Source organism: Lontra canadensis, unplaced genomic scaffold, assembly GCF_010015895.1.
Source record: "Lontra canadensis isolate GAN:19392208 unplaced genomic scaffold, GSC_riverotter_1.0 scaffold3, whole genome shotgun sequence".
Classification (NCBI taxonomy): Eukaryota; Metazoa; Chordata; class Mammalia; order Carnivora; family Mustelidae; genus Lontra; species Lontra canadensis.
The window spans coordinates 15734099-15760063 of record NW_022630997.1 but is presented as its reverse complement, the minus strand read 5'-3'; the positions used below and the strand labels follow the sequence as shown (position 1 = coordinate 15760063).

General features: G+C 46.5%; 1 protein-coding gene across 3 annotated transcripts in view; it reads left to right on the top strand.

Annotated features, from left to right (window-relative positions):
* Positions 1-25965, top strand: part of WBP1L (WW domain binding protein 1 like) — a 58558-nt gene that overhangs the window by 9828 nt on the left and 22765 nt on the right. The window contains exon 1 of one of the 3 annotated variants that reach the window (XM_032881245.1): positions 11849-12055. The exons of 1 other annotated variant lie outside the window; for it this stretch is intronic. In XM_032881245.1, coding sequence (XP_032737136.1) covers positions 12029-12055 — 27 coding nt within the window. In that variant the 5' untranslated portion in view covers positions 11849-12028. Of the gene's footprint in view, positions 1-11848; positions 12056-16025; positions 16614-25965 lie in introns of those variants that run through there. One more of the 3 variants, XM_032881230.1, reaches the window with a different exon arrangement.

Sequence of the window (25965 nt, the reverse complement as noted above, 5' to 3'; positions counted from 1 at the left end):
GTTTTCTTTCTTGAAAGCCAGGTAGGTCTCTGACTTGCTTAGCTTTCGGTCTCCTCCCTGTCTTTGCGACCCCGGTGTTCCCCTTGGTGGGGAACAGGATTCACGCACAGTGTGCTTGGAGTGGGGAAGCCTGGCTGTGCCTGCTCAGGTGCTGAGGGAGATGGTTTGTAGGCTCCTGGGAGATGTCAGGCAGATGGCATGGAGCTGTTAGCCAGCTGCTGGGTGGCACACAGGTCTAACCAGCCACCCTTCCGTGGTGGTCATCCCAGAAGAAGGAGTCCTTGGAAGTGTATCATCACGTAGAGTGCAGGCTCTGGAGCCAGACTGTCTCCAGATAGCCTTAGGCTAGTTAATTGACTCAGTTTCCTCATCTGTAAAATGGGACAGTAGCTCCCAGCTTATAGGGTTATTGTGTGGTTTAATTGAGTTATTGTAAGGATTAATTGAGTTAGTACTCACAAAGCACTTAGAGCAGTGCCCGCCACATAGTAATTACTTGGTTAATGTTAGCCTGTGTAATTATCTGGTTTTTTTTTAAAGCTTTGGGGAAGCCTTGAGGCTTCCTTATTGCTTGACTGATCCGAGATCTGTTTCCAGTGGAAGAATTTAAGGTGTATTTTAGTGAGCTTCTAGTCCAGAAGTCATGTGACTTACTTTCCGTATTACCAGCCTTGACAGTCTGATGGGGGTGTTTTTCCAGCTATTGTTTTCTAATAATAAAGTATGAAATTGTTTATTTTCAGAGCAGGTAATTTAGAATGTATACAGTTATCCTGATCTGTACATCACCGTGCCCTCTTGAGTGAGGAAGAGAGGGGTTATCATCAGCAAAGTAGTTGTGTCTTGTCTTGGGTTTGGGAGTTGCGGCTGGACGTCCATCCTGACCGCAGTGCTAGACCATAGGCAGGTCTGTCCACTCTTGGCACATAGCGTTCTGTGCCGAGGTGTACTGTACTTCTGTTCTGAGGGGAGGTTGGTTTCTGAGGCTTTTTTTAAAAAAAATGATAGCTTTATTGAGATACAGTTCACACACCATAAAATTCACCCTTGTTAGAGCGTACGACTCTCTGGTTTTTAGCATGTTCACAAGATTGGGCCACTGTCACCCCTATCTATTCCAGAACATTTTTGTCACCCCAGAAAGCAACCCTATATCAATTAGTATTACCCTTCCTGAGCCCCCCGAACCCCATTGCCTGTCAACCACTCATCTACTTTCTGCTACTCTGAATTTTCCCGTTCTGAACACTTCATGTAAATAGAATCATAACACTGTGTGGTGTTTTGTGGTTGGCTTCTTTCACTTAGCGGGATGTTTCCAGCAGGTGTCAGCACTTTTTTCCTTTCCGTTCATATTCTTCTGTAAGGGTAGAACGCATTTTATTCGATGGGTCAGCTCATAGACATTTCGGCTGTTAACACTTTGGGACGATTAGGAATCATGCTCTGAACGTCGGTAGACAAGTGTTTGTGTGTGTGTTTATTTTTCTTAGGCTGTGCCTCAAAGTAGAATTGCTGTTCCTGTGCTAACTCTCTGTCTGCTTTTTTTCAGGAATTGCCAGACTGTTTTCCCAAGTGGTTGTACCATGTCATGTCCCCCACTGGCAATTACGAGGGGTCCAGTTTCTCTACATCCTCTCCAACACCCGTTGTTGTCTTTTTTATCGTGACCATCCTAATGGGTGTGAAGTAGGATCTCACTGTAGTTTTGATTTGCATTTCCCTAATGACTACTGATGTTGAACATCTCATGCTCTTAGTGGCCATTCGTGTATCTTCTTTAGAGAAATGTCTGTTCCAATTCTTTGCCCATTTTAAAGTCCTTTGTCTGACTAAAGGGACAGAAGTGTTCTCATGGAGTCCCAGTGAGGGACTGCTCAGAGGATTTTCCCCTTTCAACTAGACTCTACTGGGGCTCTGGCCTTCTCCCTTGTTACCATCTCTCCTCATGACCCTGGAGCCCCAGTTGCTTAACTGCCCTGTATTGGCCGGTTCCTTCTATCAGCATCGCCCAGAGATGGCTTTGACGCAGCCATTTCTGCGATAAGAGGCCCATGTGGTCAAAGCAAGCTGCCATCTCTCTCCGGGACGCACGATACATGTGCTTTCTATGAAAGCCTCTGAGGAGTCTCACGTTAAGAAGCCTTTATGAGTCCTTTATCAGATAAATGATTATCAAATATTTTTCCCTATCGGTGGTTTTTGTTTTGTTTTGTCTCTCACTTTCTCAATGGTGCCCTTTGAAGCACAATTGTTTTTCATTTGGGGGAATGTCCCATTTTTCTCTTTTTTCCTTCTGTCACTTGAGCTTTGGTGTTCCTTAGTTCCTTCAAGGGCTCTGTACAGCTTAATATTACTTTGGGTCAAGAGCAGACATTATTAGGAATAGAATCCTTTAAATATCTTTATTCTGGAAAGTTTCAGCATGTATAAAAATAAGGAGAATGGCGTAACGAGCCCCCAGGTCCCCAGCACCCAGCTTCAGCAATTTATTGTCATGCTCTGTCTTCGTCTGGCTGTACCCACTTTGGCTTCCATTCGTGCCCAGCGACATTACTTTGAAGAAGGCCGCAGACTTCCTATCATTTCAACCATGAATAGTTCTGTTTGAATCTCTAAAAGATAAAAGGATTTTGTTCCTCAGCATCACCACCATACTGTACCACACCCTAAAAAAAGGGACAGTAATTGCTTCATGTTATAGGATCTTGCATGTGAAAGTTAAGTTAGATCCAAAGGGAGAAATACCATTAGCAGAATGCAGCTACGCTATGACATTTCTTCAGCTTTCATAAGTAATTAACCCTAAGTGTGTCACTACTTTAAAAAAAAGTTGCTCCCCAAGAACACCCCTCAGTCCCGTGAAAGCCAGAGGCACCCTTCCAACTACAGCTTTCTCTTTCACTTGACCACGTCTGGTGGTGGAGTTTCAATCCCGGCACCCCCCAACTTTCTTTGTCATCTTGGCTATCCCTTTGGATATCCCTTTCCAACCCCTCCCCAGTGTATAAGGTGAAAGATTAACTTGGGACTTTTGCCCTCAATTTCTAGCACAGGGAGAATTTGGGGGGAAATCCTACTCTTATCTGAGATTGCACAAATGTTCAGAGAAAAGTGCGAAAATGAGAAGCGTATTTTGTCCTCTTTGACCTCTCCAGGGGTGTCGGCTGCGTGTCGCCATCCTGTGCCTGGCTGGCTATGCTTGCCCTCAAGGTACAGTACAGGGCAGGGGGTCACAGCGATGAACAAAGCTGCTGAGGGAGAAATGGAACCTAGAATTTGGAGGCTGACAGACACCGTAGAGATAATGATGCCATGAGCACATGTTCAGTTAGAAAGAAAGGCTGTGCTGTTTGAAATGTAGGAGATTTGGGGTTGAACAGGCTTCTTAACTGTGAGATGACTCAGAGGCTTCCCCGGAAAGCACACGTGTCGTGAAGCTCCAATAGAGATGACAGTCTTTTTTGACCACATGGGCCTCATACCACAGAAATGGCTGCCTCAGAGTTGTCCCTGGGCAATGCTGATAGAAGGAACCAGCCAACTCAGAGAAGTTCAGCAGCTGGTGTGGGGTCCTGAGGATAGGTGGTAGCACGGGAGAATGCCAACACCCCAGGCGCGTCTAATGTGTGTCACTCACTGGGGTTCCATGGGAAGACCTCTGTCCCTTCAGTCAGAAATCCTAAATTTGGTCCTAGGCCGCTGTACATTTTTGGATGTTCGCTGTATTGTCTGGCAAGTGGAGATAGTAAAAACTTCTAGCCCTGTCACCAGCTGATACAAGGAGCAACTAACACGGATGTGAAAGGAGTTTATAAACCTTGAGTTCTGCAAGGATGATGATTTATTGTCTCGCTGCTTAGCTCTACCTTTCTGCAATACTGAGCACACCTTGCCCAGAATGTGGATCTTGGATAAAATGGAAGGCTTTGGAACAGTGGATATAAGTACAAAGATACGAGTACCTGATAATTTTTTTCAGGGAGGGCCAATGGCTTGCATTGACTTCCCTTCTTGTCATGACGTGGTGGGGGGTGCTTTCTTAAAGGCACTTTAGGTTTTTTCTCCCTAAGCTTCAGGCCTGTATTGTAGCATATCTCTGCCTACTTCTTCTGCTTTGCTCTAGTGCTTCATGATTTGGGCTCTGGGTTGGGGTGGTTTTGAAGTAAAGTTTACCTACTGCTGTCTTCTGTGTTGCCCCACTCTCTGTGGCCTGGGAGTATGGGGTTCAGGTGTGGCCTGTGGTTGGACATTATATGACAAAGGGAACAGAGGATTCATCTGCTATGAAACCTTCTCCAGTTCCACCACCCTTTGTCATCGTTTTACTTGGGGGTATGGATGTGTGTGTTCCAGAAGCTTTTCCACCCCTTACAACTTATGGGAGGGATAAATTATCTTAATGTTTCCTTCTGGTGCTTTTGACCATGAGCTCTTAGACCTGGAGTACATTGGTTATCAAATAGCCAAAGGAGGGAGGAGGTAATATTTGATTTTACATAAGATCCAGGAAATGAGGGAAGATACGGTGCCAGGAGCTGCATTTCCAGCTAGACCTTATTAAGTTTCACAATCCTTTATGTGAAAAAAGAAAAAAAGGCAACTTCTAGGTGGTGCTTAATGGAGTGAGTTAGTTGGTGTCTGGCGACAGAACCAGGAGCAGCTTCATCCTAGTCCCCATAATCAAAAAACTAATGGGGTTAGATCACATCTCAGTTCTACCTTGAGTATGGGAACTTTGCTTCTGAGATGGCTTAAATGCTTTAAATTCCTTGGCAGAGAAATTACAGGTGTACAGATAATGGGGTCACACATAGGGTTTCCCAGTAATATCCATGTACTCTCCCTATCTCTTAGTTGTTTATCGGATTTCTGTGGCCATGAAAATGTCTCCCTTGCTACTGTCTGGGGATTCAGCTGTATTAGCTTCCCTTTTACAGTCATATGTCTCTTTACCTTTTTTTTTTTTTTTTTTTGAAGGTTTTTTTTTTTGTTTTTTTTTTTTTTTTTAATTTATTTTTGCCAGAGAGAGAAAGAGAGCAGGAGAGGGAGAAGCAGGCTTCCTGTCGACGGGGGAGCCCGATGTGGGGCTCGATCCCAGGACCTTGGGATCATGACCTGAGCTGAAGGCAGACGCATAACTAACTGAGCCACCCAGTCTCTTTATCCTTTATCCTTTTTTATCTATCTCTTTATCCTTTTTTGAGGGCCTCCTTTGTGCAAAGCATTGCTTGGTAAGGTGAGGGACACAAGTGAAAGTTAAACATCTTGCCCTTAAGCTGATTCTACTTTCGAAGAGTTAGGCCTGAGAAGAAATCATTTTGCTGAGCTTATGAGCACGTAAATGAGTGGGTGGTTTTTCCTATAGAAGCACAACCGAGATGGTCTCTCTGTGGACGGGGTGCGTAATTGCTCTTAAAACCTTGTGGCCCGGGGCACGTGGGTGGCTCAATGGGTTAAAGCCTCTGCCTTCAGCTCAGATCAAGCCCCGCATTGGGCTCTCTGCTCCGTGGGAAGCCTGCTTCCTCCCCCCTCTCTCTCTGTCTGCCTCTCTGCCTACTTGTGATCTCTGTCAAATAAATAAATAAAATCTTTAAAACAAAACAAAACAAACAAACAAACAAAAACCTTGTGGCCAGAGGGCCTGGAGCTACTTCCAGGGACTCAGAGTTGAGGTGCTTTTGATAAAATGACCTTGTTAACCCTTACTACTGGCCTGCCACCCCTGTCCCCGAGCTGCCACCTGAAGCGTCTCTCCGTGTCTTGCTCGAGTTGAAATAAGAGGGAGAGATGAAATCAGATTCAGTGGAGACCTCGAAGACTAATTTTCCTAACGGAGTTAGTGCTCTTTCCGGGTTATATCGCAGTGTGTTTCATGTACTGGGCGTGACCCGTGTCCCCCCTTCTGTTTTTATTCCAAGCTTCAGTTTAGAGAGCAGCTTGGAGGAAGATGTGAAAAGTGTCAAAGGACAGCCCTGAGTCGAGCTTACTGATTGTCATGTCATTCTTGGCTCCTTGCTGATTTGGTGGTGGTGGTGGGGTGGTTTGAATTGTTTTCAGGGCAGGAAAAAAAACAAACCTGGCATTTCAGTACAAAAACAAATAAGGCTGCTGTTGTACTTGATAAAGATAGAGTTGCAGATTGGTGGCAGCCCATTAACTCAGGGACAGCCCACTGTCTACGCTGAGTTTCAGAGACCCCTGCACTCTCTGGAGCAGGCAATAAATGTCCATCCCAGAAGCTAATAAATATTTGTGGAGTGATTGATTGTCAATACAGAAAGATTTTCTTGTTAAGGGGGCAGGAAAGCTAGGAACCTCAGGGAGCTGTCCTTAAGCTGATTTCACCTTCTACTACGTGTGTGTGTGTGTGTGTGTGTGTGTGTGTGTGTTTTCTTTTTCTCCGACAAGACAGCTGGGTGAGACTCTGCATAAAGGAATTTTCTTGAGTTTTCATCATTACCCTCTGCTACTTTTATTTCTCTCTGTTTAAAAGACCTTTGAAAGAGGTATTCCACCCCCCCGCCCACCCAGAGTGTAACAAGGGCAATTCCAAGATGTAAAGAAGCAAAAAGAGAGCCTAGGATACTAAGTAATAATACTTAGTTTTCTATATATGTATGTATATATATATATATTTAGTAAGATACTAAGTAATAATCCTTAGATACTAACTAGAAATCCCTGTTCTTGCTATTTGTGGTGCTGCCCTAGTCATCAGAAAGAACAAACGTGCTGGTCAGAGGTACTCCGTATGTGGGACTCCTGCCTCCTTCCTCCAACTCATCTGTGCCCCATCTCGTGTCTTTCTCAGATGCCCCACGTGTCCTTGTCTCCATGCTTTGGGCTCTGCTTGGCTCTGCCTACCATGCTTATCTTCCTATCCCTAGCATCCATGTTATTTTAGTACCTGTCTTCTGATGCAGCTTTCTTTGGCCATTCTGTCCCTGACCCGGCTCCCTTCTTTGAGCTCTTAATTGCAGTTACTGTCTCCATACCTCCCCCGACATTTATGACAGAGTGCCTGTGTTTGTTTCTGTACCTGCTGTCTTTTCTTCCTAACTGGGCAATTGAATCAATAAATCCTCCAGGGCAAGCCTTGTTCATCCAGTAGTGATTGAACAACTCCTCCTCATGCTACAGCCTGGGTGGCTGGATGGGACCGTGACTTTCTGGGTCACAGATGAAGGGGAAGTGACAATTAAAATATCGAAGTACCATCTCTATGCATGTCTGAACCATTTTAGAGTCCCACAGACCTGCTTGAAGTGCTGGGCCCACTGCCTACTAGGTGTGTACCCTTGAATGAGTTACCTGACTTCACCAAAGCTCCCACTTCTCACCTGTAAGGACTGAGATGTCAGCATATGTTAGTGTACTCCCTCTTGGAAATCTATTGTTTGATGTTTAGCAAGTGATTACATACTACAGTTAAGGGCTGTTTGCCCAGCCGTCTTTCCTGGAAGACTCAATAGTAGGAAAGCAGTCTTAGTTTTTCTGGGTTTTGTTTTTAAGTTCTCTCTACACACGGTGTGGGCCTCAGACTCACAACCCCCCGAGATCCAGAGTCGTGTGCTTTACCGACTGAGCCAGCCAGGCACCCCTATATCCATAGACATCCTGCCAGGCACCCCTGCAAGCCCCGTGTGACTTGTAGAACTCCTTGTCCTATTCAGAAACCAAGAAAGGTGTGTTTTCTTGTCACGGCAGGCTTGCTACACGTCTGCCTTTGTCCAGCCCCAGGACACAGATAAGCTAATATTCTTGGTTTCTGGCAGCTAAGCAGTCTTTAGCATTTCTACTTGGCAAAGTTCTGTGGATCTTTGTTTTGGGTTGGAATCCTTCCCATGGCATTCCCCAAAATAATTACTCCAGGGTCGTTTCAATGATGCCCGGCCTCACATTCCTGCCATGAAGATGCCTCGGTTTGACTTCTGTGGCAACTCACTTTGGTTTGGGGTTTGAAGTTCATCTGTACTTCTGGGTTTTTGTTGCTGTTGTTGTTTTTTGTTTGTTGGTTGGTTTGGTTTGGGGTTTTTTGGTGGTGTTTTTGAGTCCAAACTGGAAGGCATTTAAATGTGCCTGTGGCCAACTTGAGAAAGATAAAAGATCTCTCGTCTTAGACGTTCTGTGTCCGCCCAGCAGCCTCTGCTCCAAAGCTCCTGTTAGTAAAAACGGCCTTGGGTCTGGAGATCCTCTCTTATCCTAGAAGCCTGGCAGTTGTCCTTTTCTGACAAAACCCTTTCTTCGCATTCCTTGCTTGTGAAATTAGAAACCCCTGGCCCTCAGCCCTAGTCTCCTTCCAGCCTCACCTTGCCGTGACACAGTGTGGGAACAATTCCCCAGTGACCTGAGATCCAGTGCAGGTCTCCAATGAAGGTCTTCTGTTCCAGCCAGCTCCTTGCGTGGAGACTAGTTGTGCGCTGAGAACGGACGAGAACTTGAGGGCTTTCGCAATCATTTACCTCATAGAACTCGGGCTCTAAAGTGGGTCAGAATGGGTGTCCTGGGGCCTAAGGGCCTGTCCTCTGTGCTCCGGAATACAACGATCAGAGCCCGTATAAGTGGCAGTCTTTTTTAAAACAGAGTTCTGGGACACTGACCAGGGATGTGCATCTCTGCTCAGTGTTCAGCTGAACCCTCAGTTCTGGTGTTTGCCTCGTTGGTAACTTTTGGTCTAATGTTATGACCCCTGTATTACTGTCAAGGAAAGAGTCTTTGGAGCTAGAGGCTTTATTCCTATCCTTGTTCTCCCACAGCTAGCTGTGTGACCTGGGGCAAACTGTCCATACGCTTCAGTTTCTGCAGCTGAAGAGGGGTAATGCCTACATCATGAGTTTGTTGTGGTGTTACGTGCAATGTGGGTTAAACGGAGTTCTTAGCACAGAGTCTGGCTCATTGTCAGTGCTGAAAAAATAACTCTCCCCGCCTCCATCACCGAATTTAAAAATTATAAATGTATAGGGTGCCTAGAAAGATACTGCCAAAAGATTCTTATATCAGCTTCAGTGTAAGGATACATTCCGTTAGCCAGGAACATATACACTGTTACTGTGTGTCTTCTTAAATAATAAATTATTCAAAATCCAAATGGTTTCAGCATTACTGTCTTTGGGGTTTTCTAAACTGAGGAAGAAGGGGCTGGGTCAGTGGAAGGGTAGCTTAGACATTGCCTGGGCCCATAGATAGTTGTTAATCTGCAGCATTTTGACAACATAATCCTGCTTAATTCTGGTATACTGTGACTTCCTTTTTTTTTTTTTTTTTCTTAATAAGTTGGTGAATTCAGCATTGAATTAAATTCTGCATTGTCAGGCAGATGACTAAAATTGTTTGTAGAAGGATTTGACTTACCTTTGTCTATCATGTATGAGCCTGGGTCACCTACATAAAAGGACGTCTTTTTTTTTCCCCCAGACGAGTAGAATTTGCTAATGATCATCTTGCCTTTGAAATCCCAAAGCTGACTACTTTGTCACTGGGTTGTGGTCACATGGCAAAAAGTGAACTTGCCCTCCCAAGGATGCCTGCATTTTCTAGTTGAGTCTCTTTTTTCTCCTCACTTCCTCCACTCCTCAAGGGGTGGGTGGGAGGGTCAAGGAGATTAGTGAGAAAGCAGCCATTGTCAGCAATCACTTTGTTGGAGTACAGTGGTACTGTGCTAGGAGTAATGCATTGAGTTTTAACGCTGCCTTGTACACAGGATTTTATAATCTTATAAGATAAAAGTAGACAGCTGCTGATTAGAAACAGTGCTTTGAGTTACATCCATAAAAGGATGATGATTCATTAGGGGAAAATCGGGAAGCCTATGATGCAATTTTGATAATTTAGATTGAACTTTTACAAAATTATTTTTGGGTTTCTAGTAATTTCGCTGCAATTCCACTTATTCAGAGATCACTGCTGATGAGTGTTATTCATAAATGGGGCATGCTTCTGTAGCCCATCAGAGCAAAGGTCCTTGAGCGTTTTGCTCATGGAAGTGTCCCCAGTGCCTAGGACAGTGTCTGGCACACTGTGGGCCTTCAGTAGGGTGCAGTGAATGAATAAGTACACTTAGGCCATGGGAGTTTCTGCAGAGAATTGCAGGTGCCACTGTGTCTTACTAGGTAAGTTCAGACCAGAGTGTCCCAGGATGGGCTGTGGATGCCCTTTCCTCCAGTTTGGCTGACAAAAGTCATAGTGCTGCATTTTGTGGTGGTCAGCGATTGCCAGGGGACTGAGGAAATGAAAGGAGGGTGTTGAAAGCTGTACCCTGATACCCAGGCCTGCCTGTCTCCTGCCCTCCTATCTGCTGATTTGGCCTGTGTGTGAGAGTGGTAGCAGGGCATGGGATCGACTCTGTGGCCACGTCTTAAGAACACGTATTTGCTGAAGAATGGCCTCTCAGCCCCAGAACACCTGCCACAGCAGAAGCCACTGCTGTCTACACATCACTGCTCTCTCCCCTAGCAGTGAGGCTGTGGTTCAGGTTCATTCTTTTCACGAGCCTCGAGGAAATGGCTCAGCTGGCTTGGCTCATTCATTTCCTTGTCAGGAAAGTCAGTGTGACCTTGACCATCAGTGGGAGACCTGCAGCAAGCACATTGTGTGTCTGGCTGGATTCACTAACTGGCTGGATTGAGAAGTACCGTTGGCAAGTCCCCATGCTGTAAGTGTTGTGTGCTGCTAATTTATGGTCTGAGGCGGGGGTGAGAGGTACTAATTTGCAAGAGTCATTTCTGATTTCCCTGGGTGGTGGAGGCCTTCGATGAGTATCACTGGAAGAAAATTGTTGTGGAAAACAAAGAGAAAGATGAGACACACTTGCTTTGAGTGATGGGAAATATAATTAACTTGCAGCCTAAGAATTTATTAGCAGGTAACCTTGGATTTATAAAGGCCTCCAAAAGGAGTCATTTGTGCAAGTGCAAATCCAACCCTGAACCTTTTGTTCTTTGTTCGTGTTGTCTTTGAGGGAGGATTCAGGGCCAGGGAGAGAGGCTGGGACCTGCTGTTTAGGGGAGGGTGGCCAGAGGAGAGCATCTGGGGTAGGCCAGCCCCGGGGCCGTTGCTTCTTGGGCAAAGCTTGCTGTTAGCCATCTTCTCCATAAACTGTGCTTGGAGAAGAAAGCATGACGAACCTAGGGTGGTGAACTTTTCAGAAGCGAGAGTTGGTTTAAATATAGATGATCTGCTTTACTGGCAACTTGGAGGCTGCCGTGGGACTTGTTGTACCTTTTGTAAGACAAGCGAGGAAAGATATTGGCACCTGTACACGCACAGTTTGTTTATGAAATATAAACTCTGTAGACGCGAGGGCTCCAGAGGTCAGCGTCCGAGGTAGCATGTCCTACCTTAGCTGGGGGAAAGGTGCCTCCAAGCCCTCCCTGCTGATTGCCTCAATCGCTAGAGAAATTTGGGACCGCCAGGCTTAACTGTTATTTATGGGAGTGCTGACTCTGGTGGGAGTGGGTGCGGAGAAGTTTCTGTGAAACTGACAAATCATTGGGCTCCATTTCCTTTCCCAAAGAGGAGAGATAATACCTTGGGAGCTCCCGTGGCTAGCCCTTATTCAGAGGACTGTAGCTCTTTTCAGCAGCTTGAGGGATTTGACTCCTGTGCCGCCCCCCACCCCCCACCAGCCAGCTCAGAGCTGAGGGGAGCTGAGGGGATCTGACGTCTCAGGGTCCAGGGCTGCACATCCTCCTCAGTATTCCACAGCAGCTGTCTGGAGTTTTTTCTGCTGTGCCTGAACTGATGTCATTTCCCCCTTGGCAGACAGCTTGGGCTTTGCTGCGTCTGAGATATGTCACGAGAAGGTGGGGGTGGGTCGGAGCCAGGCAGGGGGAGTAGCGAGGACAGCAGGAGGGAGAGCGCCTGCCTGGTCCCAGGACTCTTGTTTACTTTCTCTTCTTTGCTCAGGAAGGCGGGTTAACCGGGACCGAGGAACACGCAGGCCCACCTGGGGGAAATGCTCATTCCAAGACCTTAACTTTTCAAAGCCCTTTGTTCCAAACGTTAGTGTGGACGATGCTCTTACAGGATGCCTTTCCTTTTGGGTCTTAGACAGGTAACTGAACGGGTTATCCGTGGGTCGGGTCTGGGCAGGGAAGAAGGGTGGGAGCTTGTTTGTTGTACAACTTACTGCTTGGGGTGGAGGGAACCTTTGAGCAAAAATGTCTCACACGCAGTTAGCTAGAGCAGGCCAGCTCCCAGGCAGAAATTTCCAGTCTTCTCTTCTTGTGTGCTAGTTGCTCCTTACTTCCAGGGCCACCGTGTTCTTCTTAACCCACGACATCCCTAAGGTTTCGGGGCCGTCCATTCTGATTTTTCCATTAGATACCATAAAGCTGTTTCCATAGCCTCACAGAGGAAACAGCCGAGGGGAGAGACTGGGGAGGAGGAGAAGCAGAGGGAGATTCTTGATCCAAACTGCTTTTCCTCTTGTTCCATTTGGATTTGGTTCGTTAGCAGAGATTTCTTAACAGTTCTCTGGTTCCAAAGAGATTCTGAGTGGCCGGAGAGGGGGGTCCTCTAGAGGGTAGGGCTCCCAGAGGCTTTTTCTCCTTGTAGGCATGTGGTCAGGGCTGTGGGGTTCAGGGACGTCCCGGATATCTCAGAGGGCTAGGGGGTCAGATTGGCCCCCTTTTGGCATTCCTGACAGACTTTACAGAGCCAACAGACCCCTGTGGCAGAGTCTCGGTTGCTTTACGAACTGCTGTTTGAAGTAGGGGCACTAAATTATAGCCTGTAACCTAGTGTGGAATGAGAAAACAGTAGCAAGAGACCAACTGCTGTCTGCTGAGAACACAGCTGTTGCCAACTGTTTGTTCCAGGGCTTCTGAGAGTTGGTCACCCCACCCCCTTTGGTCTGGGAGGCCAGTCTGTATCAGAATGTGTAACTGTAACCAGCGGCTGTAAGAGGGGGTGGGGACAGACAGACAGACAGACACACACACACCCTTGGCTGCCCGTTCCGGGTGAGGAAAGCCACAGAAGAGATCAAACCGGAAACCTTAGCGAGGCACTGCTAGAGATGGCTGGGCTCATCTCGCTGTTAGAGAAGGGCTGCAGGAGCAAAATCTCCCTTGGGTTGCCCCCAATTCTTCAAAAGTCAGTGTCTCTGAAAAGCTCCCTCCCTACACACCTCTGGTTCTCTTGTTCATCTGCGGTGTTCCTTTGGTGCTTCTAATAGGCCAGGGGGTAGGGGGCATTTGAGCACCTCCTCTGTTCCCCAAGAAGGGCTGTCCTTTTAACCTATGGGCGGAGTGAGGACTGGGGGCAGTGCTGGAGATGTGCTGGGGGAGGCATCCCGTGCTTGTATGTCAGATGTCGGGGGAGACGTGGGGACCATGTGGTAGGGTGGAAGGAGCAGGGCGGGGGAGCCAGAAAGGCCTGTGTCCAAATCCTGGCTCCCCCAGGGTCTTGGACAGGCCTCTTAACTGCTCTGAACCTCATCTTTTTTTTTTTTTAAGATTTTATTTATTTATTTGACAGAGAGCGGTCACAAGGAGGCAGAGAGGCAGGCAGAGAGAGAGGAGGAAGCAGGCTCCCCGCTGAGCAGGGATCCCGACACGGGGCTCGATCCCAGGACTCTGGGATCCCGACACGGGGCTCGATCCCAGGACTCTGGGATCATGACCTGAGCCACTTTAACCCACTCAGTGGCTTTAACCCACTGAGCTACCCAGGCGCCCCAGAATCTCATCTTTGAAAGGAAAATAATAAAACCTACTGGAAGAATTACTGAAGGGTTTTCACAAAAGAATGTGCTTAAAACATGAGCACCCTGGCTGGTGGAGAGTAGGCATTTAGTGAAAATGTAACCATTATTTCTCTATACTCATCCCTGAGGGATGCGAGAGACTGCATGGGACCGCAGAGGTACAGGGAAACTAGAAGCCTGAGGACCCAAGGTGGAGGGCGGAGTGGACAGGCCTACCAGAGTGAGCTGACTGGGGGTTGGCAGGCTGTCGCGTATTGTACCAGTATGCTGGTCATCTTGTCTATTGAGGAGGCGAGAAGAGGAGGGCCCACGTCCAGTCACCCCTCTCAGCTGAGTGGTTTTGGGTTGGGGGGCTTGGGGAGCATCTCAGAGGATCAACAGCAGGTGAATCTTTTTTTTTTTTAAGCTTTATTTATTTGAGAGAGAGAGAGTGCATGTGCGCAAACACAGGGACAAGTGGGGGCGGTGCATGGAGGGGCAGAGGAAGAATCTTAAGCAGACTCCAGGCTGAGTGCAGACCTGGGCGTGGGGGGCGGGGGGTCTCCGTCTCAGGACCTGGAGATCATGACCTGAGCTGAAACTAGGAATCGGACAGACCCCTTAAGCTCTTGTTTCTGAACAGATCCCTGGTAGAAGGTTGGACTGGAACACCTCTTAAAGCCCCTTTCTGCCCTTCGGTGATTGAAACCTTCGCCTGTAAAAATTTTGACTGTTTTTGGTTACGTAATTTTGTGTATTTCTAGCATTTCTGTGTCTGACAGTGTAACTACATTCTTTACTGGAGCTATGGGAAAGCTAGCTTTCTAAAGATGACTTAGTGATAATTGTTTTTTAAAAAAATGACAAAAATATCTATGCTATTGGTCTTTATCATGCATAATACGTATGTACTTTCATACATTTTTTTCTCTCTTAATCCACATAACAACCGTGTCTTAAGTGGTAGTGTGATTCTGTTTCTGCAGAAGTGCACGCTGAGGCTTACGGGAGAGAAGCCATTTGCCTAGAGTTGCTCAGCTAGGTAGGAAAATGGTAATAGAAGTTTTGTTTTTTCTTCTATCTTTTTTAAAGATTTTGTTTATTTCTTTTAGAGAGAAAGAGAGTGCACACAGGAGCAGGGGAGGGATAGGGGCAGAGGCAGAGGACGATCATCTCCAGCACACTCTGAGCTGAGTGTGGAGCCCAATGCGGGGCTCGATCCCGTGACCCTGAGATCATGACCTGAGCTGAAACCAGGAGTTGGATGCTCAACTGGCTGAGCCACCCCGGTACACCTTGTTTATTTTTAATTGCCCCTTGTTATCTTTTGATTCTAAAGCCTGGAGTTTCTCTCACTACCTAGACTGATCTGGCCAGTGCCTGTGTGAGAAGAGCATTGTTTTAGTTGGGGCATATCTTCCGAAGGTTGTTTATAGGCAGCCCAGGTTCCAGCTAAGACAGTCTTGTCTCTTTGTGCCCATTTGCATTTACTCTGTGGGAGACTCTCACGCATGCAGCATCTACTGAATAAAGCCGCTGCAAGGAGCTTGGAACACGTAATGAATATGGACCTTTCACAAAGGATGCAGAGATAAATAAAGCACAACCTTTAACCTCCTAGGAGCCCCTGCTCCAATGCAGTGGTTCTCAAAATGCATAAAAATCACCAAAATGCAAAAAAAAAAATTAGTGGGGCTAATGACAAAGTAGATTTTGTAGGTCTGGGGCCAGAGCCCAGGAACTTGCATTCCAATGAAGTTCTCTGGGTGGTTCTGACGAGCTAGTTTCTGACAGTGTGAGAGCGCCTCCTGCACCACTAGGTGTAGTAGCATGGAAATAGTCGCATGAAAACTGCTTGTATCAGGAATGCCCAGGACCTGGTACGGCAGAGGGTGGGAAAGGATCTCAGTCAAGTGCAGGGTGGTTGTGGGGGGAGAGTGGGGGGGGTGCGAGGGTGGTGAGGGGAGTGGGGGTAGAGAGTGGTGTGCATGAAAGGCTTTCTTGAGAAGGTGATATCTGATCTGGGTCTTGAAGGATGGGTAGGAGTTTACCAGACATATGATCTGGGGAAAGAGCATTCCAGAAAGACCAGGTTGGGAGTGTTGTTTTTGTTTTCTCCTGTAGATGAGAAAGGAAACTGTCATCTATGAGTCTTAGTGCTAGGTATGCCTGAGGCAAGACAGGGACTTTGGCTTACCAACTGCTGGCATCCTTTATGACACAGAGAAGGAGGAAAGCATTAGGAGAGTGATGTGAATTCAGTGTCTGTAAAGGGCAGTTAAACTTTAGGCTGTATGTTTTCTTCAATCTAAGGGACAGTTAAGACAGCTAGTGTTGACTGAAGAGCAGTCTTTTTGTGCTTAGAGGAGCTAAACTTGAGAAGAGAGTCACCTGCGGAACTTTCTGGGCATGGTACTGTGGCCCAGGGTTTTGGTATACCCCACAGTTGAACATCTTATCCTATTATTAACTGGTGAGATGAGAAAATGAGTTTTCTGGTTAAGAGAGAATCCATCCTGTAAACCTAACAGATGGATTACTGACCTTCAGAGAATAAGATTTGCAGCAGAACACTCTTAGTCTGCTGATTTGAATGAATTCTATTTCATGTTTGATTCAGAAGGCATTGATTTCATAATGCAGGAGGATTCTTAGGATTAACATGCTATATCAAAAAAGTATGGTGCATGTATTTCATTCAAAGCATGCTGTAGATACAAAGAGACATAAACTTTATTCCCGGCCTCAAGGGGTTTACAGTCAGATAGGGGAAATAAGTGCTCAGGAGAACTGGAATGTTCGGCAGGTGGTGGTGAGTGCTATTAGAGAGGGACAAGGGTGCTGTGAGTTCACAGGTGTGGGAAGGGGGCTTTCTTCAGGTGTCCCTGTCCACAGTCCAGCAGTCCCAGTGGTGGCACTGCAGGTATGTGGAAGGACCAGTTGATGGCAGCTGCTGGCCCATGGAGTCTAGGCTGTAGAGCCATCAAGACAATAATTTGTATCTTGCACCTCAGAATGTTGCCTTTCTCTGTGGGAGGGACCCACTGTCCCCCAAATTGTCCTCACCCAAGTGAGATGATCCTTGATACTGGAAATGAGTAGTCTCCAGCAAAACTGGGGTGCTCCTGCCCGTGTTGGAATATGTCATGGACAGAGGCTTCTGGCCCCAGGGGCTGTTTGTAGTCTAGACGGCGGGTGCTGGTACTACAGGCCCTTGCTTGGCCTGATGCTGAATGTTAACAGGACAGCCGGAATGTTGAACCCCAGCAACTCCCTGGGCCTGATAGGGGTCTTAGGTTCTCACAAAGACAACACTGAAAGTGCCGTCCAAAAGGGGCAGGATGGGAGCCATCACTAGGGAGAGGGAGGAGGGAATTTGCCAACTTCTGATTTAACCCCTAACCTGCTGAATGTTAGCCAACATTACATGATAATTTTGTTTGTTTGTTACTTGGTATTTCGTCATGACAGCCACCACGAGGGAGGAGGTCTTAGCTCCTTTCTGTAATGAGGAAACCAAAACTCAGGAGGCTTTTCTCTTTAGGATCACACAGCTAACGTGTGGCCATGGGGGCACCGGAGGCCAGGGCTGAGACACTTACGTTGTCCTCCTCTTGTATCCTCTGGTGTGGCACCTGCACCCACATCTGTCAGACCATCCCCCCGTGTGCCCTGCACTCTGCTAATGACCACCTATTGAGTCCTGATCGACATAACCTATCCCTTGTGTGTGCTTAGCCTTTCTCTACAAGGTTAGGGACAAATTAAGCAAGACCCTGCTTGGAAGGGAACTGTCTGTATATAACGCAGCAAACACCAAGGTAACATTTGTTGTTTGTACTATCCAAGGTCAAAGCCAAAATCTTCATTGGCACTGATGTGTAAAAGTCTTGTAAGTGACAGCTCCATGGAACCCCTCAGTTCCCTGCTGTCACCTAAAGGTAGAAAAGAGTGATTCTTACCTTGGCCCTTCCAGATGGATTTTTTTTTTTAAAGATTTTATTATTTGTTTACTGTAGCGCGAGAGAGACAGAGCATGAGGCAGAAGGAGAGAGAATCTCAAGCAGGATTTGGACTCAGGGCAGAGCCTGACTCAGGGCTCGATCCCGCAACCCTGAGATCATGACCCAAGCCCAAATCAGGAGTCGGATGCTTGACCGGCTGAGCCACCCAGGCGCCCCTCAGATGGATTTGTAAGCCCCCAACCATCTCTGTGGCAAGAAGCTACTTTTGTAGAGGAATGTGGGTTGTTTTTCATCACATTCCTGTTATCAAAGCAAAGAGAAACCAGTGGACTGGACAGTAACTTAGTGGAAAAGAAGACTGTATCTGCTGATTTTGAAACTTTTATCCAGGATGGAGCCAAAGAAAACATTTACTTCCTCCAGTGATAACCCACGAGTTGGATCCACCCCTTCCCACCCCTTTTCCTTGAAAGAATTTGGGGCTACTTTAAAAACTGCTGGAAAATTTCTTTTTCTGTCCCAGTTCCCAACAACCAGATACTAGTTTGTTCGCTCGTTCATTTCTTCCTTCCTTCCTTCTTTCTTCTTCTTCTCTTTTTAAAAAGATTTAATTTATTTATAACAGAGGGAGATGGTGAGAGAGGGAATACCAGCAGTGGGGAGCTGAGGAAGGAGAAGCAGGCTCCCCGCTGAGCATGGATGTGGAGCTCGATCCCAGGACGCTGGGATCGTGACCCGAACCGAAGACAGACGCCCAACGACTGAGCCACCCAGGCGCCCCGAGATACTAGTTTCTTAGTTCTCATCCCCTCGCACTTCTTGACTCTTGCTCATTTGTAGAATTAGTGGGTTGAAAGGGGCTCCTCACATCGACCTGCTTCAGGCATTTCTGCACGCCTCTGTAGCCTCTAGCCGTTGCTTCTCTGGGTTGGGTTCAACTCAACTTGAATCCTGGACCTTTGCGGCATCGCCTGCTGGTTGCTGGAAATGGTGATTCAGTCCTGGGAGGTGACTTGCTTGAGCTGTCTTGTTCTTTTACTCAGAGAGGAAGGGCAGCAGGGGAAAGCTGAAAGCTATATGCATTTCAGGGAATACGGAACCATACCCAGAGGATGGCTGAAGTAGAGCACAGTGACTTTTCCTGAAAGTGCCGTGGAGCTTGCTGGGTCCGTGTTGCACATCAGACATCGGTTCCCTTGGGCATTGCATCAAGGAGGCCAGGAAATTTTTATTGTTTGGTTCTCTTGCTCAACACACACGTTCTCAAGGTCTTTCACTGACCTGTGACATGTAGTCTCATTCTTGGTTTTGCATACTGCCCATCTGATCCTGTGGTTTCCATCAGAGATTTGGAAATCCTGGGTTATGTACACAGTGGTGTGAATACCTGTGACGTCCCACTCCTCTGGGTGTGGCTCTGGCGGGTGATGGGAAGGCCCAGGATAGGCCAGGGCAAGATGCCAACAAAAATAGAACGTGCTATCACTTCTCCGTCTCCTGGATTTATGGGCCTGGCTCTGATTACTGGGTCAATGGGCAGGTCTCTCAGCGGTCATGCAAAATCACATCACCACAGCCTTGGTCTTACCCTTAGAGGCTCCCCTCAGGCCACTGCTTATTCCATTGTAGCTGAGAAGCACAGGGGAGCATGGAGCAGGACTAGCCCCTCGGGTTCTTCGACGGTCAGTCAGCAGGGTCAGCACTTTCCTGAAGATTTTTGCATGTCTGATCCTTTGCTAGGGCAGGCGCACTTGGGAGATGGACATCATTCTGCTCCTGGGGAATTCACAGAATGGTTGGGGGGCCCATGAGGCAATCAGGCAGCAAGACCAGATAGAACACGACTCTGCACTAAATCATGGAGTGTGGTTTGGCTGGAACAGTGGTTCTAAACTACAGGCAATTTTGCCCCTCAACCTGGGGGACATTTGGCGGTGTTTGGAGGTTGTTGATTGTCATAACCTGGGAGGTGAGGTGTTGCTATCAGCATCTAATGGGTAGAGACCTGGGATGGTGCTGAACATCCTACGCAAAGAATTATCTGGCTCCAGTGCCAGTAGGGCCGAGGCAGAGAAACTCAGGGCTGGTCTTACTGATGCGTGGTGTGTCCAGTCCGCTTAGGGAGCAATCACAGAAGTCAGAGGCCTCAGGGAGAGTGGACTGAGATGTTTGAATATAGGGAAAATAGGTGTACTTCTTCCTGCTGCTTTCCAAGCAATACGTATTAAGTACCTACCCAAATATTTAGAATCTTAACATCATGGTTTCCCCTAATTAGCAGGTACTATGTCTTGTCAAGGGCAGGGATGGAGTTAATTTTTTTTTTTTTTTTTAGATTTTATTTATTTATTTGACAGAGATCACAAGTAGACGGAGAGGCAGGCAGAGAGAGAGGGAAGCAGGCTCCCCGCTGAGCAGAGAGCCCGATGCGGGACTCGATCCCAGGACCCTGAGATCATGACCTGAGCCGAAGGCAGTGGCTTAACCCACTGAGCCACCCAGGTGCCCCTGGAGTTAATTTTTTATGGCCAGTAGCTAAGATCAAGCCCTTCCGGAACTGGTAATTTATCTCTTACTCTGGATAGTAGTAATCTGGATACCCACTTTCAGAAGGATGGGATCTCAGTAGTGCCTAAATAACTTTATATAGTTTAAAGAATAGGCTACAGTTATTTCAGTAACAGGCCATATTTTAAGCCAAGTGCCTATTGCTGGGACTTGGGTCTGTTGTACTCTATCTCTGATAAAGTAGTAAATTCCCCTTTTTCTAAGTCATCAGGTGTCTCCTTTAATCTTTATATATATATATATACATATATATATATATATATATATGTATATATATATATATATTTTTTTTTTAAGATTTTATTTGTTTATTTGACAGACAGAGATCACAAGTAGGCAGAGAGGCAGGCAGAGAGAGAGGGAGGAAGCAAGGCTCCCCGCTGAGCAGAGAGCTGGATGCAGGGCTCCATCCCAGGACTCTGAGATCATGACCTGAGCTGAACACAGAGGCATTAACCCACTGAGCCACCCAGGCGCGCCATAATCTTTGTATTTTTTTAAGATTTTATTCATTTATTTGAGAGACAGCATGAGAGAGAGAGAGAGAGTGAGCATGAATGGGGGCGGGGGTGGTGGTAAAGGGGCAGAGAGAGCGGGAGAAGCGAACTCCCTGCTGAATGCGGAACCTGATCTGGGATCCCAGGACCCTGAGATCATGACCTGAGCCAAAATCAGATGCTTAACCGACTGAGCCACCCAGGCGCCCCTCCTTTCATCTCTAAATGTGATGTCTTAGAGTTCAGAAAGTTCTTTAAAGTTACTCAGAGTCCTTTGGAGACATAGCCTCTGGATTCTGAAGATTTTTTTTTTTTAATCTTTTATCTGTTACCGGAGAGACCTTTATTTTATATTTATCTGTATCTATTTATTTATTAGAGCAAAAGAGCACGAGCGGGGAGGTTGGGGCAGAGGGAGAGGGAGAAGCAGACTCCCCCCTGACCAGGGACCCTGGCTTGGGGCTCGATTCCAGGACCCTGGGATCACAACCTGAGCCAAAGGCAGGTGCTTACTGACTCAGCCACCCAGGCACCCCTAGTATTTAGCAGTATTCAGTCAATTTGTGATAAGCTTAGTAATTTTTTCTAACTTTATAGGCAGGCTGTTGACAATAAAGTGTGTGTATCCCGGTGCAAGACAGATGGAAAACACTACTCATAATATTAAGAGCATTATCTTTGATATGTAACTCCATTTCTACTATATTTTTGCTTAGTGCCATGCTAATAAGTTTCTGTAGTATAGATATTGGAGTTTGTTGTTGTCGTTTACAAAATACATTTTATTTTTAAAATTTATTTAAATTCAATAAATTAGCATATAGTGTATTATTAGCTTCAGAGGTGGAGTTCGTGATTCATCAGTCTTGTATAACACCTGGTGCCCATTACATCACATGCCCAGGGAGACCATTTTTATTGTGACACTTTGTCCCAGGTAGAAGTAAATAGTTTCCTTGAACAGTGTCGAACTTTTTACTGGCAGTAAATCTCTGGAACTGTTCTCCAGACAGACGGCAGGCAGGACAAGTCCCGTTACTATTTCTTTTGCTTCCAACAAAAGCCTGCTGCAGTGGGATGGAACTTCTGAGAAAAAAATGGGGTTAAATTTAGAATTTTGCTTAAAGCAAGGATGATCTCTGTGATTCCACATGTTCTCTTCTCTGTCAAATGAAACTATGGTGAATCTCTTCTAAAGCATATCAGTGATAAGTCTACTGGTACCTTCCATAGTTCAGATATCTATGAAGGCCATACTTCTTTCCAGGCAGAGAAGTAAGTATTTTATTTGAGCAAGAGCCGTTTTCAAGATTTAGCAAAGACTTTGATGAGCTAGAACCCAGTCCTAGAAAGACTACGGACCCCGAAGTCAGAAGGCCAGGGTGTCCACCGTCCGGAGTCTGTCATTCTTAGCCTTGGGCTACATGGCAGTTCCTTATCTGTAAGACGAGGGTCCTAGTCCTTCTGACCTCTTGCAGGTGCTGGCTGGCAGGCTCAAATGAGAGGCTGCCCATTAAAGAAGCTTGAAAATCTTGAGAGTCCTATATAAATGTGTGTTTTATGTATATTACTTTAATAGTGAATGTCGTGTGTATTTCATCAGTGCTCCAAACTATGACCCTGAGGCTTTGCCACATTATAAGTCATTAAAAAAAGAATGAATCCTGTTAATCAGATGGTACTTAATTAAGGCACACAATAAACCTGAATATTTCAGGAAGATTTTCAGCAACAAGAGCTGAAACATCAACTTTTTTTTTTTTTTTTTTTTAGCCTAGCCGTTTGGTTGTTAGAGAGTTCCTCAAAGGCCAAGTCCATATCTTCTCTGTCATTTTTGTGCCCGTCAGCATCTAGCATGAAAGTTTAGGATAACCCCTAAGCATTCAGTACTTTCCAGTGCGATTTGGGCTTTACATCTAGACAACTTATTCCAGGTGTCTGGCCACTCTGGGCCTCGCTTTCCTTGGTTCCTGTGGGGAAAACTTGACATAAGTGAAAATGCCCAGCCGAGTGCTTGGTAAACACAGATCCTGGGAAGAATTGGGTTTTCTGCAGCCTGTTGAGTGTTGTGGCAAGAGGTTTGTTTTCCAGATTGTCCAGAGCTGTTCCTCTCGTGCAGCGAAGAGGGGCCCTCCTCTTTGTCCGGTCTCTGTTTACACGTCGTGTGCCGTGTGTTGCTTGAGCCTCAGTATGGAAGGTGCATGTCTGCTGTTGATGTTTGGGTCTCTGCAGCTCGCCCTAACCTCAGGGTGAGGGCATGGACGTCTATTACTGAACTTGAGAGCGGGAGGAGCTAATCAGATGCCCACAGGAGCCAGGCCATGACAGCTTGAGTGAAGCAGATGGGCTTCGTGGACAGCAGGGATCGTTGGGGGGGGGTGTGTGAGGTGAGGCCAGAGCCTGTGTACATCTGTGAGCCAGCCTGATATGCTGCTAAGGGAATGTGGGCCCGGAATTTGCAAGAGAAGCTGGAAATCTGATTTCTGTATGATTCCTTTTTGTTTGAAAATGTTGACAGCTAGGGGCTTGCCAGGGGTTCTGCTGTAGCTTGCTTGTCTTGGGTTATAATTTTCCACTCTGTTTGAATAAACCTGGTTTTGCTGGTTTAAAAAAAAATGACCATTACTTCCTTTTTTATTTTTAAAGGTTTATTTGTTTTAGAGAGAGACAGAGAGAGAGAGGGTATAAGTGGATGGGAGGGGCAGAGGGAGAGAGAGAGAGTCAAGCAGACTCTGCACTGAGCGCAGAGCCTGGGCAAGGTTCCATCTCACAGTCCTGAGATCAGGACCTGAGCTAAAACCAAGAGTTGGTCACTTAACTGACCACACCACCCAGGTGCCCCCATTGAGTCCATTTTTTTTTAAAAGATTTTTATTTATTTATTTGACAGACAGAGATCACAAGTAGGCAGAGAGGCAGGCAGAGAGAGAGGAGGAAGCAGGCTCCCTGCTGAGCAGAGAGCCCGATGCGGGGCTTGATCCCAGGACCCTGGGATCATGACCTGAGCCGAAGGCAGAGGCTTTAACCCACTGAGCCACCCAGGCGCCTCCCGTTGATTCCATTTTTTTAAAAATTGAAAAACAGAGGTGCCTGGGTGGCTCAGTCAGTTAAGTGTCTGACTCTTGATTTTGGCTCTGGTCATGATCTCAGAGTCTGGTATTGAGCCCCAGGTTGGGCTCCGCAGTCGGTGGGGAGTCTGCTTGGGATTCTCTCTCTCCCTTTCCCTCTGGCCCCTCCCTCCCTGTCTCTTGCTCTTTCTTTAATGAATAAATAAATAAACCATTTTTAAAAATTGAAAAACAGGGCACCTGGGTGGCTCAGTTGGTTGGGCAACTGCCTTCAGCTTAGGTCATGATCCCAGAGTCCTGGGATCGAGTCCTGCATCAGGCTCCCTGCTCTGTGGGGAGTCTGCTTCTCCCTCTGACCTTCTCCTCTCTCATGCTCTCTCTCACTGGCTCTTTCTCAAATAAATAAATAAAAATCTTAAAAAAAAATTGAAAAACAGAGTTACCATGTGGGCATAGAACTCATTAGTGGGCCCATTGTGGTCGGAGGGCCACCAGTTGGCAATCCCTGCTTTCAGGTAGGAGACAAAGTGATACAATTAGGAAGGAAAGAACCTGCCCTCATGGGACCAACTATGACCACATGATAGTCGGTTGAATCGCCCTCCTTCTCTGCCTGAGTGCCACCTGCTCTGTTGAGTGGTGATATCTTGCCCCTTAGCTCTCTGCACTGGCCCTTGCTAAAGATGCCGTACTTCTCAGTGCATTTATTCTGGGGGAGAAGAGGCCAGTGATGAGGGATTGCTGGGGATACCTCGAGGCAGGACCGCTTTTCCTTCTAAGTGTCCAGGGGTTAAAGAATGGCGCATTAACGCATTGTCCAGAGCTGCTGCAGCCAGCAAGACCTCACAGGCCTGCATGTGCTAGGACATCAACGAGTCGCCTTTAATAAAACCGTGGAATATGTTGCAACTTCCGATCTGTGCTCTGGGATTTTCCTACCAGGGTCAAGTGGCTTTTTCTGAGTTTGTTATTCAGGTTCCTAAGGCCAACACAGGAAATGGATTTTAATTTCTTTTTTGGCTGCTCTGTTTGGGAGCTGTTTAATGAGGATCCAGTTTGCAGTGCAGCAGTACTGGTGTGGGTACAAGTGTACCTGACTTGTTTTCTTTTTAAAGTGTATGTTTATGATCTATCACATGTACTTTTTAATGAAGTGAAGCAGAAAGCATCTGACTCATTGTATAGGCCTTGATTCTAAGTGGCTACTCTTAGGGGTAACTTTTGGGATGTGTTTGGGATTCTAGAAAAAGAATATTAGAGCATTCCACTTTTAGAGGCAGGAACAATGTATATTGTACATTTTTATAAATCTAGGGCGGTGGTTCTCAAACTTCAATGTATGTAAGCCGAACCCATGGAAGTTCTTAACCTACATTCTTAAATACACCGGGTGATTTTTGGGCCCACAGACCACACTGTGGTCCGAAAATAGAAATGTGTCTCTATTTTGTTGTGTTTATTATCAAAGTGTGTTCATTGCTACCTTGGGGCAAATTCACTGTTTGTGGGATGCCATGATTGATTCTGATTCACTGTTGCCCTTCCTCACCTCCTGGAGTATACCAGTCTTTGGGAGTCCCCAGACAGAATTGTTCCACGAGACCCTCATAGGCGGAAGTCAATGGACCCTTGCCGCTGCTAAAGCAGGGGTCCCCGGGACTCCCCTTCCACAGTACACAGTGTAGCCACATCCTGAAGCCGCAGCTGCCTACATTGGTTCTAGACTTTTCTCCAGTGTTACTGGCTTCAGTCTTTGGCTTTACCCTTCGAGGTACTTCACCCCTAGAGGGAGGGAGACTGGGTATTCTCTAGCCCAGGGAACTGGAGGGTAGAGCTCCTAGGGGTAAAACATTCTATCAAACGTGAGGGATGAGGCTGAATCTTATCAGTTTAGATTTATTGGCTTGTTTAGGGGAAACTGCCCGCCTAATTGTCCTCTAGGAAAATTACTGAACTCAACCAAACAGCATAAAAATTCATTCCTAATATCCCAGTGCATAGAAAGCAGAGTCTTGGTTAATCTAGCAATGGCTTGCCCTTTATCAGAAAGGATGAAACAGAGCTCTTTTAGGTAAGAAAGATTAAAAGAGTAATTGTCATGTATAGTTTATATTGTGAAGGATTCAAAAGTAGTATGCGACACTCCCTATCATAAATAAAAAGGGAGATTAGACGAA